The sequence below is a fragment of the Conger conger genome, chromosome 4, assembly GCF_963514075.1.
Source record: "Conger conger chromosome 4, fConCon1.1, whole genome shotgun sequence".
Classification (NCBI taxonomy): Eukaryota; Metazoa; Chordata; class Actinopteri; order Anguilliformes; family Congridae; genus Conger; species Conger conger.
This window is the reverse complement of record NC_083763.1, coordinates 16607850-16624673: the sequence shown is the minus strand read 5'-3', so window position 1 is coordinate 16624673 and position 16824 is coordinate 16607850. Positions and strand designations below refer to the sequence as shown.

Sequence of the window (16824 nt, the reverse complement as noted above, 5' to 3'; positions counted from 1 at the left end):
AGGGCCGATTCATTCATGGATGTTATGTCTACTTTATATCTGCTTCGACTGTATCCTAAATGTTTTACGGCAAATAAAGGTAATTGGTTGGAGCAAAAAACCAGCATGCAGATTGGCCTCCAGGTTGTGGACCCCTGACATACATGAAATAGGTAGGCCTACAATACACTAACAAAGGTTAAGCTTGTATATTCAATCCTCACAGGCAATGCATTATCCAGTAAACAGATTAGGCCTCTGACACATTCTATGTGACATGATGTTGAAATTGTAGACACTTTCCATGCAGTGCCAATTTTGTCCAGGCAACAGATAAACTGATATGACATTCTTCAGATCGTGAAAGCAACCAAAAGGGAGGGAAACTGGTTCCAGAATACTCCATTATACATACTTTTTTTATTTTGACCACTCTCTGTGGTAACGCAATATAAACGAATGCTTGGCATATATAATTAACTGTTAACGCATCAAGTGTATACTCTGAATGGAGGGACAGGCAGAAGGATCAGTCTAAATACTGAACTACCGCAGTCGCTTCACTGCGGCAACATTGCCGCGTTAATTTAAAGTTTTTAGAACGGTGGTTCTTAGAACCTCTTAAAAACATGGCAACATTCTCGCTCTTCGGCGGATCGGTTCTTTGTTGGCACGTAATAATAACGTCCAACCGTGTTATGTGTCTGAGTCAGACTTGCAGAAGCCCAGCAGTCGCCGTAAACATAGGCGGGACAACTCGTGTGTAAGTGGGTGTGATATATATAGTGCTTCTGCCACATGGGCGGTGCCCTGGTATTTTTTGCACCACTGTGCTCTTATCATTGGGCCCACACGTGCCTATCTGTTAAAGAGGCGTGGCACCGCCGTGCAAATAACGCGCTTGCGTAGAAAGAAGACCGTTAGCTAGCTGTCAGAAAGGAGTTCTGGATCGAGGTGTGAGACTGACGTTGAACCGAGTCGAATTAGACCCACTCTATCGACGGGACTCTTCCTCAGCACCGATGAAGCCACGTCGAAACCTATGCGGTTGATTTTTTTAAACCACTTTAGACGTGTAATCAGACGAAAAAGTAGATCACTATAATAAAAACATTGGTACCGGGCCGGGGTCTGGGCCAGTGGCTGCTGTTGTTCTGTGTCCAGAATCTGACCACACCGGTACCGATTTTGCCAGGGAAGCACAACGGATATTTCAGAACAGGTAATTTTAACAATGAAAAAAATCATTAATTCTTTGCTAGCCAAATAGCTTATTGGTCAGCTAGCTCTGTTACTCGGTAGCCAGCTATAACTGATTGGCTGCTGGGCTAATAACAGAAGCAACAACAGTAGTAATAGCTAGCCTACTTGCTAATATTAGCAAGCAACAAGCGCTGCATACCGTATTCCTTTATTGTCTCTTCTCAGTCGAACCGAACCTTGAAGCGTGGATGGTGGAGACAACAGCTGGGTGACTGGACCTCGGAATCCTGCGTTGAAATATTGTCTAGCTAACTTATCTAGCTAATTAGTTGGCTCTCCCGGTCCCATTTCATCCATCCCCTGCATCCCTCTTGGTCTGTCACCATGGGTAACCGGGGGATGGAGGACTTGATCCCGCTGGTGAATAGACTTCAAGATGCTTTCAGCACCATCGGGCAGAGCTGCAACCTTGACCTGCCACAAATCGCCGTTGTTGGTGGACAAAGCGCAGGAAAGAGTTCGGTTTTGGAGAACTTCGTGGGCAGGTATGGGAGCGACGTCTACAACGGATAAGACCTAACGATATTTACAATAGGTGGTACATAACAACATGTGTAACGTCATCCAACAAGATAGCATCTAATTGAACCATTTTAAAGTGAATGACTCCCTGTCTGGATGTGACCAGAGGAGGGACCGCATAAGCCTAAATCAGCTAGCTAATTAAAATGCTTTGTTGTGCAGGGTCTGTGCCGATAGCTAGATGTCAAAATAAAAATGAACATCCAATAATAATAAGTTAATAAAATATAAAGAGTAATAACACATAATTAACGTTAGTTAGTTAACGTTAGGTGGATACTGGTACGTCTTGCGTTAACTCTCTGCCGCTGTAAGCGCAGCTAGCCATTCTTTCCTCCAGTGCTCGTCATAGTTGCCGTGTATTGTTTATCTAATCTTCATTCTGCTATGGCGAGGGAAGCATGCTGCCTGTGTTCGGGTGCTTTTGATTCTCTTTCAAAACCATGACAGTCATAACCACGTCCTTCTGAAAAAAACGTTTTGAAACAAAAACATTTAGATTTTATGCGATTTGCTCTCATCAGTTCTCCAAGCGTTAATTTCCTTACGAATTGAAGTTGTGCGTAGGATGAAAATTGAAGTTACGAAAATAAGTTGTGTTTAAGATGCCAGATTTACTGTATTTTAGCTAACGCACTGATGCAAGGCACAGTTTGCTGCAGGTTGCTTTCAAATATCGATTGAGCAAGACATTTATATTCTTGTAAATCGTTCGTTCAGCCATAGTCAGCAGTATTTTATTTTCTCGCTGTTTGCCAAATCCACGACCGAGAGTCTGTATAGAACTGACGGAAGACGAGATGATTCAGTTTAGTCTTTCTTGGCCACGCTGCCGTTGCGTGTGCGTGATGTGGCCTTTGGGTGTTTTTGTGTCAGTCGTGTGTCAGACTGTGGGCTTCCCCATTCAAGAGACCTTGTCTGTTGAAAGCACCACCCAGTCGATATTTTTTCTTTCAGCACGAAAACTTTGAAAGAGGGTTCACGTCTTTTTAAATTGTTGCATACATCAAATAACTACAAACATACAGGATAATACTTTCTGAAGACATTTGTGGTTGGTTTCATTTTAAATAGTTTGTTCTTTCATGAAAAGCTGTGAAATCTGCATGCTCTAAATGCTAATTTGTGTAATGTCATTCCGTTATGGCGATGTCTCCAGTATTGATAAAGATGATCTCCTGAGACAGGGAGCAAGTGGAGCTTGAATGAAGTGATCAGTTAAGAGTACTCTTACCGTGTCTCAGATGAATAGTCAGGAAATTAAGTATGTCAGTATGCACCAAGGCAGTTATATAGTCTGTAATATTTTGGGGGTGACCTGCCACTGTTTTGTATGGACATGGAGTACTGTGAAGTACTTCCTGGCTGTGATGGAAATGGTCCTGAGAGAGAAACCAGGGCCAGAGGTCTTATCGCGCAGAGGCAGTTTGAGGTGTCAGCACTAGCTGCTGTTGGCTAATGATGAGTGTAACGAGTTAAAGGGTAATGGTAGAGTACTGAAACAATCACAGAAGCACAACTGTGCAATGGAATAGTTACCTCAGAGTAACCTTTTTGTTGCTATGATATAGTGCATCTACTAGGGCAAATAAGAAATCTTTGGCTACTCAACAAAGACACAAAGGCAGTGTTTTGAAATTGATGGAACAATTTTAATACAATTCTTCCTCCTACCTCAGAACAATTGTGGTTTAAGTTATGTTCATACACTCACATATTGTTTTGTACACTCACTTACATATGTGAATATATCCACAGAGTACCAGTGATGTCACAGGTTCCATTCTTCCTATAGGTCAGGAGTTTTCACTATGAAAACATGACACCTGTAGTGTGAACTGTTTTCTTTTTTTTTGCTCCCCATTTTCTTCCAATTTGAAATGCCCAATCAGACATCAGTGCTCATTCCTGGATCCTCCCCTATTGATATGGCAGAGTACATATAAGCAGCAGCTCTCCTCCTCACCAAGTTATGCCAAGCACTACTTCTTATCACACAACAGCTTCTATGTTGGGCTTATACAGAGATGAGTCACAGGGAGATGCTTTCTATTAGCAGGTGCCCAAAAGACCAACGAGGGTCACTAGAGAATGACGAGACTCAGCTCCCTGCCGACCAAACCCTCCCTACCCTCCAGTTATGTGTTGCCCTGTGGGAATGCCAGGCACAGTCGATGATAGCACAGACAGGATTTGGATTTGGTCCGGGACCCTGTGGTCCATTCATGCACTAGAACAAGAATGCAGCCTTGAACAGAGGTGCCACCCAGCAGCTCCTTAAACATAATAACAAAATATGAAGAAGTGAACAGGTAGGAATGTCACTGAAGAACACAGTAGACGTGAAGTACTAACATAAAATCGTTTTAAAAGCGCAGTTAAAAAGCTGCACAGTTTTCAAATCACAGCTTCTCAGAATAAAGCACGTAACGGTGTCTCTCAGGCCATGAGGCATGTTATAGTCTCTGGAGGTGGTCTGTCTCTGGAAGGGACTGCAGCATTTGAATCAAATACAACCTTCAGAATGAGATTATTGTAGACAGCACCGCAGCAGCCTCTCTGATGATCATGCACTTGGAGTAATTAACAGATGTTTGTTGTTTTTCCTGCAGAATAAAGTGACTTTTGTCTTTGTTGGAGTGACTCCACTCACATGAAAAGAAAAACGCCCGGGTTCAAAATATTTTTCAGGAATAGATTTGCAATGCCTGGCAATGTTCTTTGAGGGGATGAAAACCAAAATATTTATACATTTTCAACAAAATGAGTGCAAATTGTGCGACCCACTTTTAGGATTCAGGCCACAATAAGCATTCATTTCAAGCACTACAGAAAAAGTGTCTTGCTACGAGTCTTGGATACTGTTTCTAAAATATTTTTGAGAGTTTTTCTTTATTGCTTTTTAATTTCATTATGGTCCTTCATTAACTCAATAAGCTATAATGCACCTTCGGATCATGTTCAGTTGGTATAAGCATTTCTATTAATTTGACATTCAAATAGTGTATGGGCTCCATGCTTGTATTCAAATAATCATTCCTTGTTTTTTCATTACTATGAAATTCTAGTTCTATGTAAATAGACTAGGCTACAGCAAAGAGACCTGCATTCAGTCGCACATTCAGGGAGGAAAATGAATAAACTATCATCTTTTACTTGGTTTGTTTTTACCCTTTTTCATTGATGAGAATATTCTTTAATTTTCTTATTGTCATTGTGCCATATTTATATTACAATATTTATACAGAAATACAGACCAATTACAACACTTCTTTAGGATCCATGTGACATGAACAATTTTTCTTTAATAACCATTTCACCTCATGGTCCGATATAGAAAAATAACAGTTAGTTCAGAACCTATGATCTTGCTTGAGAAAACCAATTTATGTGTAATTGGGTTTTTTAATTGGTTACTATCAAGCTCAAGTCAGAAATAAGACCACATAGTAAACAGGCACTGCACCCACTGCTCTTGTCATCTCAGATTAGATGTACTTGTGATAAGACAGAAATGTTCAGATTCCTGAAATGGAGCAAGCAACTGTGGAGTGATAAGATGATAACTGCCTGACTGTGGAGGCGGTGCTACATGTAGTCCTGATGTTGTGAATGTGGGATGAGCTACAAGCGTTTTTATGAAAAGCAAGAACCTGTATTTTGTCCTTCGGGCAGGTTTATAGACCACTTTAAGGTAGCCATGCACTGAACTTCTAAATTTCAGTCGTCTCTCAGTAAGTCCTGACCCAAGTGCCATGTCACCTGCAATGCTAGTCATGAGTTTTAAGGTGGTGGATATAGTGCAGCTAATTATTCAAAAAATTTTGCCTGAATTCTTAAACCAATAAGGGGCCATGTCTGAGCTGTCTGTTTTCAGAATCATTGGCTGTTGACTGTACCATCAATCACTGTGTCCTTGAGATTTAAGATGGCAGGCAGGTCCGTTTGTCCAGATGGAAAGGAGGATTTGGTGGGTGCAGCGGACGTGCGGCGATGGCTGCCCAGCCTTGGCAGGGACAGTGCTGATTCACCAGCATTCTTCAATAGCTGAATTGATGAGATTCTGGATCAAACAGTGACATCTTCACTGGCCAGCAGTGAAGGAACTGCAGCAAAGCACATCCTGCATTCACTTTGCTGTGGCCTGAAAGGCGAAAGGAACAACAACTGCGTAATTTACTTCTGTCACTAGGCAACTGCCACAATGAGATGAAATCTTCCCTGCAGTTCTGACATCGTCATAGCAGAGCGTGGAATGGATTTATATGGCCGGTGTGAGCTGACAGTCAGCACAGGCTTGTCATCATGTAGCCAAAGAATGGAGCGATTAAAAAAAAAAGTATGTTCCAATACCATGTCCGTATTTTCCTCCTAACTTCATATTGGTCAAATATCAGTACATAGCCAGTGTTGTTCGGTGTTCATCAGATTAGCTTGGTATGCAATCCCATAAGAAAAGACTTAACAAGATCTCCCTTGACCAGCTAAGGTTAGGATTGTGAAACAGCTGCCTTTTGGATGAGAGGTCCTGACTCACTGTGATCATTAAAGATCCCACAACATCGCAACAAGTACGGAGTTCCCTGGTGTCCTCGCTAATTTCCCAACCTGGCGGTCACAACCTTCCACCTAATCATCTCCCAGATGAATTGGCTATAACCACTTTCTCCCTTTCTACATCATCTGATGTGCAGTGATTTTTCTGGTGCAAAATGGCTGTTGGTACATTACCTAGGTGGGTGCTAGACATTGGTGTTGGTTGAGGAGAGTTTCCTCCTCTGTAAAGCCCTTTGAATGTGAGGCATTATAATTAGCTGTTGGCCAGTAGTTGGTAGCTGGTGAGCAACTAGAGTTGGAAGCTAGCAACCAGCTAGAACTGGGTTTGTGATAACAGCTGGCATCTGCTGACGAGTTAGAGCAAAGTGGAATAGCTGGAGGTTCACTAAGAATATTATATCTTGGTAACAGTCGGGAAAACTACACCTCCATATTGTGAAAATCTATCATCAATGTTGAAATGCTAGAACTTAATGTGAAGCTATGGAAACTAATGTGAAACTTCATGGTAGACTCTTGATGTCATCATCATATGGATTTTATGCTCCACAGTATTATGTGAACTCTGTGATTTTTTAAAATATGTTGGCACAAGTACCTCAAAATGTACTTTTCTTTGTGTTGGCATTGATCTGTATCTAGCAATACAATTGCAATACAAAGCCTAAACTTTCATATGTGCACCTTTTGTGCCACTGAATATACTCTAGATAATGTTTGGATGTGCGTATGTACTTAATCAAATCTTAATCAAAAACCAACTTTACAGTGCTTGTTTGTAATCAACTTAGGGAAAGAACCTAGATCCATATTTTCCATTTAGAGATTAATTTAACAGATTTTTGGGTGGCCCTAACCTTAATTTGTTTCTTCAAATGTATTTGTTGTGAATGTTTACAGTGTATATCTCATTTGCATCTCCATCTCAATTCTGAATTGTAGATGCAAGCTGAATTAGTTTAGAAGGTCCAAAGGTATGTGTGAATAATGAAAAACAAACATGAAACATTTCAGCAAATTATTTACTCACATTTTTGTGTTCTGTGTGTGGCTTACTAGAGCAACTAAAACTGCACATTGATTATTTTTTAGCGATGTGATGGTGTTATTGATGAGCTGAAGCCTCACTCAGCACAAGATGGACCCCAGGGGCCAGGGTCACTGTTCAGCCTGTCACACAGGTCCACCCACTCATCAAGCAGACTTACTGCAGTCAGGACTTCTGTCCTCCTTTCAGGATGGGTCAGCTGATTGGTCTCAGGCGTCCTGTGTGCTGTGCCTGCTCTCTGACGGATACTAGAGCTGGCCATCACACCATGTCTCTGGCCTGGCTGTCTATTTATGTCAGGTTCCGTGTTTTCTGTGTCAGTTTTCTGTGTAAGTCGTTAGCGTTTCCGTGTGTTTGTTCCCTCTGTACTTACTGTAGTCGGTTTCCAGTTTAATTCATTCATTTGTTTTGTCTGTGTCTCATTTCGTGTCTCCGGCTTCCCGAGTGTACTTCCTTCCTGTCTCCTGTCATTCCACTCACCTGTTCCTCATTTTGATGCTTGTATTTAAACCCCTTTGTTAGTTTCGTTCCTCGCCAGATTGTCATGAGCCTTAGCTATACTTTCCAGAGGTTATTCCTATTTTGTCTTCGACCTGTGTTTGGACTCTTGTTTGGATATTCGTTTTTTTGTGATCTTGCTCTTGGGTTCAGTGTTCTGCTGCCTGACAATGTATTTGACATTGAAGGACTTTTAGCGATCTTGACTGCAAAACTCTGTGTACATCCCACACTGTATGTGGGTAACTTGGCCTATACATACATTTTGAAAATAGGATGGCAGATGAGTGATAAACAGGAAATCGTTGATCTCATTTTGGTGAAAAGCCCTGTTCACAGTTGTCTGTATGATTTGGGTCAGCCTGATCATGTTGAGTGCCTTTGGAGTCACAGTCTATTTAGGGCAGTTCTTACCTGCTGGGTCTACGCCTCCTCATTGTGCACATAAACTGGGTCTCCTCCCCTGGGCTTCCTCCTACAGCCATGCTCATGTTCCTTAATTAGTCTTTCTCTGCTCTCCTCCTTCCACCAAAATGGAGGGTAGACAGCCTGATGGGACAGGCATATTCCTCAGTCATTTTCTTGCAATCTGTAGAAAGACAAATCCAAATCTTGCTTTCTCTCAGACATTTCTATTTGTCTGCGGTAACTCAAAACCTACAATAAGATGATGCACACTAATGAAACCAGAGACATTTGTTGGACTTAGTCTGTCAAAATTCTAACTTTATTATTAGTCAGCAGCACAGATTCACAATATTATGGGCAATATACAGGTGAGAATGAAAAAGGATATAAATTGTCACAATTGTTTCAACTATTGTCAATGGAGAGCAATGTTTTTCAGTTAATTGCAAATCTGTGATCCATGATCCAAGTGGTTCACAATATGCATGACTAGAATGGTGGAAATATGGGTGTGTCTTCAATGCGCTCTTTGTTTTTACCTATTACATATAATCCAATTTCTTAGTGGATTTGTTCTGATGGGACTCACTAGGGCTTAAGAAATTTGGGCCTTATTTCAAGGAGAGACACGGACTTTAGAATAGAATGATCCTAGAGCTGACTTCAAATGTATAATACTGTTATTTCATTTTTGGTAAATATGATTCCATGCTACATATTTGTAGGAGCGTATGATCTCCTATGTTTCTAAGGAAAATGTCAGAAGCTTATAGAATATTACAAAATTTAGTTGAATCTGTGTTTTATTCACTGAAACTACAGTAGTATGGGAAAAACAACCTTGGCATAGAAGATGATGATTGGCAGATAATCTGTGGTAACATCCATTTTCCATTTACCAGTGCCAGAATTAGGGAGACCGATTTTCAAAACCACCTCAGATTTTATTTAGCTTCTCTTAGAATGCATAGGATGTTCTCATACCATACCATACCATACTCATTTCCTCACATTGCATAATATGGAACGTAAAGAAAAAGTACACCTTTTCACCTTGCACTTTCTCTGGTAGTGAGAAAATGGAATACACACATACACACATAAACACATACACACATACTGTATACTGTATGTGGCAAATGCAAATCATTAGAATATTCTCGATCCTATCGCCTATATACAATGTGCAGTATATTGCCTCTGAATTCCTGTCTTTTTAAATGTGTTTTTGCTGTTTAACTTTTTTTATTATTACTAATATTGATGTTTTGTGAGTTGATAAACAAACACAATGCTATATTGACTATGAATAATTTAAAATCTATGAATAAAATATAACTGAAAAAAACAAAGGCAGATCATAGGCATGTATAAGCTGCTGTATAATCTTCCTCAGATCAAGCTCAGTGTTGATCCTTCCTCCTGTCATCCTTCCTGTGTGGATACAAGATACTGTAAAAGCTTTCATTATCTGCTATCAGAAATAAGTGAATCGATTGCTGCAGGTTCAGAGTGGAAAAATAACCCACTTGTTCACTGACTGTAAGTACTGCAACCTTTAGAGATGTTTACACCTGTGTCTCGTATTGAGATATTTTGCTCAGGACATATCAATACTGTTTGAAATGTAACATATCACATCATAGACAAGATCTTGGTCTTGTGTACTTCCCAGTTTAACTTTATTGCCTAACAAGATCTTTGCATTTCTGTCCATGAAGGACTTGTATCATATAATTAAATATGTAAATAGGCTAACCCTCCCCTTATTGTGATCACTATAGTAATTTACTTGTGGTTTACCCTCATTGGTATTTCCCATGTTTTGGTGTCTGGGCATTGAGAGATGGCTGCTCTTTGAGACCTGACCTCCCATCGCAGTCACTGACTCCTCCATAACGAGCTCTTTGTCTGAGTGGCAGTCGGGATACAATAGAACTCAAAGGGCGGGGCTTGTTGTTGCCATGTGAGCGCATAGCCACAGAGTCGCAGAGGACAGCAGGATACAACTGCCGGAACTTTCTGCAGTTTATTACTCTCAGGTCCTGGACAAGGACCCAGTCACTTTTCAGATGGCATGGATGGATTTTTGGAAACTTTAAATGATGCAGTTATATTGTGTTATTGTTACAGGCCATTCAAATCCAGCAGCTTAATGGACCCTGTTTTTTTAACATTGCTATAATACCAGTCCATACCAGTCACACTTAAAAGATATATTAGATATACACTCAGCGAGCACTGTATTAGGTATTTATTAGAATTATTTTTTAGACTCATTAAGACTCATTTAGACTCTTCTGCTGCTGTAGCCTATCCCCTTAGAGGTTTGATGTGTTATGTGTTCAGAGATGCTCTTCTGCATACCACTGTTGTAATGTGTGGTTATTTGTCACCCTCCTGTCAGCTTTGACCAGTCTGGCCATTCCCCTTGGACCTGTCTCATTAACAAGGCATTTCTGCCCGCAGAACTGCTGCTCACTGGATGTTTTTTTGTTTTTTGCACCATTCTCTGCAAACTCTAGAGACTGCCGTGCATGAAAATCCAGCAGATCAGCAGTTTCTGAGATACTCAAACCACCCTGTCTGTCACCAACAATCATTCCACGGTCAAAGTCACTTAGATCACATTACTTCCCCATTCTGACATTTGGTCTGAAAAACTGCTGAACCTCTTGACCACATCTGCAAGCTTTTATAGTTAGTTGCTGTCGCATGATTGGCTGATTAAATATTTGCATTAACAAGCTGGTGTCCAGGTCTACCTAATAAAGTGCTCACTCAGTGTATATATATCATTGTTGTTCTGCTTGACCTTCATTATTGATATAGATATATATATTCACAACAATGGCAAAAGTTTGTGTTATGGTTTTCAAATTTATAGTTACATGCACCTATCCTATAGAAATAACTGAAACATACAATAGCCATAGATAATCAGAGATGCAAGTGGGGCAGTTGTGGTGCTGCTTGGGGCTGGCATAGTCTAGTGTTGCAGGATCCACTGATGTGTGCCGGCCTGACTTGGCTGAGATTGCACTGGAGCTGTAGCTGCCCTGGCATGGTGCCCTTCCCTGGGGGGAGGGGGCGGCTGCATAGGCCTTCCAAGGGCACTACTCTGCCAGGGAACTCAGCGCACAGCTGTTGGCGTGCCCCTATGGGAGGGGGAGGGAGGGTCTTACTTCCCACTGGGGGTGGGCAGGGCACCTGTGAGGGGGCTAGATGGGGCTTTTAATTCAGCCAACGAGTTCAGTCTCATTAGGACCTCCAACCGACCGCTTCTTTCCTTTCCCAGGGACTTCCTGCCCAGGGGATCAGGGATTGTCACCCGAAGACCTCTTGTGCTGCAGCTCATCAGTGCTAACACAGGTACCACTTCACAGTGCTCAACACTATTGTGATCCCTGCCACATGCACATCCACTGCTGCGAAAGTATTGCTCTATGGAATGCACATATTTACACTGCGCTGCAGGTGCACATATGCAGCCCACCTAATACACCATCACACTGCAGGTCAAACACCGTAAAGCTGCATAGCATGCAGCGTGTTCACTTTCCAGCCTGCAAAGCTGTTACAAATGACTTGAATGAATGTTTCTGGAATCACATGTGTGAAGGTGTCTCCACCAGGGGGCAGTGTCGCCAGTTTCATTGAAAAAAGTAAAGCTCATTCACCGCAATCGCCTCCTGCCACAAGGTACAGAACAGGGTCATGTTCTTAGCTTCTTTGAATATATTCCTCTGAATTCAAAACTACTCATTTGAACAAAGGCTGGAGTCTGTGGTCCCAGCTTTGATCAATGGGCAGTTGGGCAATCTGGGAGATATGAGTGATGGGGTGAAGAACAGAGATTCCGGGGCACCAATGCAGTGACGGGTCTCCCTGCTTCCGGTGTGTTCTGTAAGACAAGATGCAGTGAGGGACATTCCAATATTTGGAAATTATCTGGGCATTTCTTCACATTTTCAGGTTCCCTTTAAGGGAAAGCTCACATTAGCATGGTATCGGCATGGTATCTATTTCAGTTTTTTTTCTCTCCTGCTTACTAGCAGGAATAAGTGCTTTAAAAACTGCCAGCCAGGAACTCATCTCTCCTCCTTCAGCTGCTAACAAAATCTGAACCTCTCACTAAAGGAGAAATGAAATAACCATGAAGAACAGGCTCCTTTTTCCCATTTATAGTGACTACCTGAGTTCCCAGAACATGGTGCATTATGCTCAGTCATGCATGTAGGTTCTTCATACATATCTTAACACATCAAATTTGAATTCTGCTTCAATGCAGCTCTGTTTATATCACCACCAGTACATTTCGTACAAACTGAAACTGAGTTATTTTCATATTCTTTTCTTATTCCCTAGGTGTGATGTAAGTACATTTTGGACGGCTCTTTCTCGCCTTTCGTTCTCTCCCAATTCTTCTATTCTTTGTCCTCTGATGTTCCTCTTATGTTTTTGTTCCTCCCTTTGGCTGTCTCCCTCTTCTCTGAATACAGAGTATGCCGAGTTTCTGCACTGTAAGTCGAAAAAGTTCACCGACTTCGAGGAGGTGCGCTTGGAGATCGAGGCGGAGACGGACCGCGTCACTGGGGCCAACAAAGGCATCTCGCCCGTACCCATCAACCTGCGCGTCTACTCTCCTCACGGTACCGCACCCTCCGCCCCCTCACATGCATCGCACCACACGCCACACCGCGGCGCCCCCCCCGCCCTGACGCCTGTACCCATCTGACACCGCAGTGCTCAACCTGACCCTCATCGACCTCCCGGGCATCACAAAGGTGCCGGTGGGAGACCAGCCGGCGGACATCGAGTACCAGATCAGAGACATGATCATGCAGTTCGTCTGCAGGGAAAACTGCCTCATCCTGGCCGTCACGCCCGCCAACACCGATCTGGCCAACTCCGATGCCCTCAAACTGGCCAAAGATGTGGACCCTCAGGGTGAGAGTGCTGGGCTCTGGGCAGTACGTTATGGGATAGGTGCATTTCTAGAGTTACACATTCTGCTCCTTCTTTGGTTTAACACTGGGAGTATGTTTTACTGCTTTACTGTTGCAATAGGCTCTAATGGAACACTCAGGTCATGCAGAAGTAGAAATCTGAGATGCCAGGAGGGACGGTGTCAAGATTGTGATCTCTTTTAGCTGTGTGCTTGTCTTGGAGTATCATACTTTGTGCACAAATAGCTATCAAAGCAAAAGGCAGTAGCAGTTGAGAATGTGCAGGAGTTGAGAAAGCCGCAGAGTGATTTCGTTAGTGAGCTGGCACACACTCACACGCTGCCATTTTCTGCTCTCAAGGGTTTTTAATCTTTTTAAAGTAGCACTTCAGATCCCAGTTACATTAGGAAAATGTGCATAATGCCGTTTCTGAGGAGGAGGACTGACTATGTGGGTCTTTGTTGGAGTTGTATTTGAGGTACTTTACTCAGTAAGGGGGGAGGGGATGGGTGAGGGGTGCGGAGGTGGGGCTGACAGGGGCGGGGGCGTCTAAGCATGATGTCACGGTGGCAGTCCCGTTATGTCCACAGCTGTAATGACTGTGCCTTGCTCCTCGCCTCAGGCCAGCGCACCATTGGGGTGATCACCAAGCTGGACCTGATGGATGAGGGGACAGACGCCCGCGATGTGCTGGAAAACAAGCTGCTGCCCTTGCGTAGAGGTATGGGGTGCCGCTGGATACCACCTTACAGTCATACACAACACCTCACGGGAGAGGGAGCACATGGGTTGCTCTTGTACAGCTGCAGTACACTACATTTAGCAAAGTAATTATTCCCTTGCTTGTCCATATTAGGCCTACCACCATTGTCAGAGTAGTACCAGAAGACGTGTAACTCCACTACAGTTGAGACTGGGGCCCTGCCGTGCAGTAGACTGGTGTTGTGTTGCGTACGAGTTGGACACCTTCCAGGTAGTGGTGGCTCCAGGCTAGCGGATGTCCTGGATATACCACTACCAGGTGCAGGAGGATTCATACTGCTTCTCTCAGGCTAAATGCATTCGACATGGATTTGGACTGATATTATTTTGGGTCAGGCAACATAGCTGCTTGAAACCCAGTTGATGTACAGTCTTTTTTATTTGAATAAGGCCCTCTTTCAAGGAAAGGAAGTTGCACTCCTAAAAGGGCCAGCAAAGTTTACTGAAGTTCACTGGTCTGTGATATCTGCTTCTGATAAACTCTCCATGTTGGAATTTTTTAAAGATGGAACTCACACAGTCACACTCAAACCATCCTTCACAGCATGAAATGACATTGATTCAAGTGAATTTAATTCATTAAAAGTTCATTCTGGAAAAGTTTACTTGGAAAAGGCTCTAAAATGGGGCAACATGGACCCACAATTTATAACTTACATTTTAAAGAAATAATATACATGTACATTTCCCTCAAATTTAAAACATGGAAGTTAAAGTTCTCCTGAGGAATGTGCTTTATGGTTATTGTTGCTTATTGACTATCTCAGACACTTATACACTTTGTTTGATGTGAATTGGACCAATATTTATAGAGAAAACGACAAATAACTGCACAACGTCCCTGTGTTCAGAAGACCGTGTTAGCTCATGATGGTCCAAACACTGCTGTATAAGCCTGCCCAGTTCGTAGTCTCTCATTAGCAACAGCTTCCCCACCACAATGTCACAATTGAGCATTGTATGCTGAAATGGATTGCATATGTGACTTGTACCAAGTTTTTATGAAAACGGAAGGAAATATACTTTACACACACGCAAAAACCAAAGCTGATCTGGAAGTAATTTTGTAGCTATTCGTCCTGAAATTTGCACTGTTCGGAACATGGCGAGCTAACTTGGTGTTCGGAACACGGTGAGTTTGCGTTGCTGTATGTTGCATTGAGCCCGCTCCTGCTGTCCTGACCGTGCTCCCTCTCGGCCTGCCCTCTCCTCAGGGTACATCGGTGTGGTGAACCGCAGTCAGAAGGACATAGAGGGGAAGAAAGATATCAAAGCTGCTCTGGCAGCCGAGAGGAAGTTCTTCTTGTCTCACCCCTCCTACAGACACATGGCGGACAGCATGGGCACGCCACACCTGCAGAAAATGCTGAATCAGGTGAGGCAGGCTCGGGGCTCTAGGTTTATATTGGAAGGGTTGGCAGGTTACTGAAATTACAGGCTGCATACACCTATATCCATAATATGAGAAATCTATTCTTCTGTAAATGGGATGGGGAAAAGGAAGTTCAGAAGAGAGGTACCTGATGGTGAAACAGATTTTGAATTTTTGAACATATGCCTGTGATCTGTCCATAGCTGGACATCACTGGACCCCGGAGTCATGCGAACTACAGAAGAGCTCATTCTCCTTTGTAATGGTGTTTGTGTGTTTCCCCAGCAACTTACAAACCACATCCGGGACACCCTTCCTGCATTCCGCAGCAAGCTGCAGACGCAGCTGCTGTCCCTGGAAAAGGAGGCCGAGGAGTACCGCCACTTCCGCCCGGATGACCCCTCCCGCAAGACCAAGGCCCTGCTGCAGTGAGTGTGTGTCTGTCTGTCTTTCCGCCAACACACCTGTGCCCTCAGGAGCAGCACAAGTTTGAGGACTTCTGCGAATCTCCTCTCCGGGTCTCCCCTCTGCATTTATTAAGGACCTGTCTTCCTGCAGGATGGTGCAGCAGTTCTCAGTGGACTTTGAGAAAAGAATTGAGGGCTCTGGTGACCAGGTGGACACGGTGGAGCTCTCAGGTGGAGCCAAGATCAATCGCATCTTTCACGAGCGTTTCCCCTTCGAGCTGGTCAAGGTGGGTCACAGATACCCGCTGCTTTCATTTCCCTTCCTTTCCCCTTGTCTCTGCGCCCACACCGTCCTCTGACCTCTCTGCTCAGGTTGTGGATGAAGAAGCCTCTCGGCAGGATAATCTTTTGTACCGTATTCCACATGATTCTTTGTTTTGGCCACTGAAGGATGCATAAAATTAAGGTTCAATGGGCTGTGAAACTCACAGAAAGGCCTGTGGCATAATGATGTTGTTGCTCAGGCTGCTATGTGTGTCCGAAGCTGCATTTCCACTGACCTGCCTCAGCTGTAGGTCAGCTCTGCCTGAGGCTCCGTCAACGGCAAGATTGGGCCTGCTATATTGTTTGACTAGTATGGCATTAGGCCCAGCTGAGTGATGCAGAAGAATCCTGCATAAAGTATCCTTTTCACACATCTCGTATTTAGTTTATGCAAGAAAATAAATGTTTTTCCTTCTGAGTTGCGTGCCAGATCTGTGGTCTGCATTGCTTGAGACATGGGTGTGGCTCCCTTTGTTGAGATGCACACAGCTGGTATTTGTTCGCACTGGAATAGTGGACATACAGAGGCAGGTTCCTCTCCTCCTGCCCCCTCTTACCGCACCGCTCTGTCCGCAGATGGAGTTTGACGAGAAGGAGCTGCGTCGGGAGATTAGCTACGCCATCAAGAACATCCACGGCATCAGGTGAGCGTGCCACGAGCCGCTCACTGCCTCTCTCCCGTTCTCAGGCTCAGCTCTCCCTCACTCTCTCTGCCTCACAGTCCTCTGAAGCTCT

At 43.4% G+C, this 16824-nt stretch overlaps 1 protein-coding gene across 5 annotated transcripts in view; it reads left to right on the top strand.

The window, feature by feature from the left end:
• The first annotated feature begins 919 nt into the window (after positions 1–919).
• Positions 920–16824, top strand: part of dnm3a (dynamin 3a) — a 42015-nt gene continuing 26110 nt past the window's right edge. For all 5 annotated transcript variants that reach the window (XM_061240332.1, XM_061240331.1, XM_061240330.1 and 2 more), the window contains exons 1-10: positions 920–1201; positions 1408–1727; positions 11574–11647; positions 12778–12927; positions 13022–13225; positions 13847–13945; positions 15201–15361; positions 15644–15786; positions 15917–16052; positions 16666–16733. In XM_061240332.1, coding sequence (XP_061096316.1) covers positions 1567–1727; positions 11574–11647; positions 12778–12927; positions 13022–13225; positions 13847–13945; positions 15201–15361; positions 15644–15786; positions 15917–16052; positions 16666–16733 — 1196 coding nt within the window. In that variant the 5' untranslated portion in view covers positions 920–1201; positions 1408–1566. The remainder of the gene's footprint in view (positions 1202–1407; positions 1728–11573; positions 11648–12777; positions 12928–13021; positions 13226–13846; positions 13946–15200; positions 15362–15643; positions 15787–15916; positions 16053–16665; positions 16734–16824) is intronic.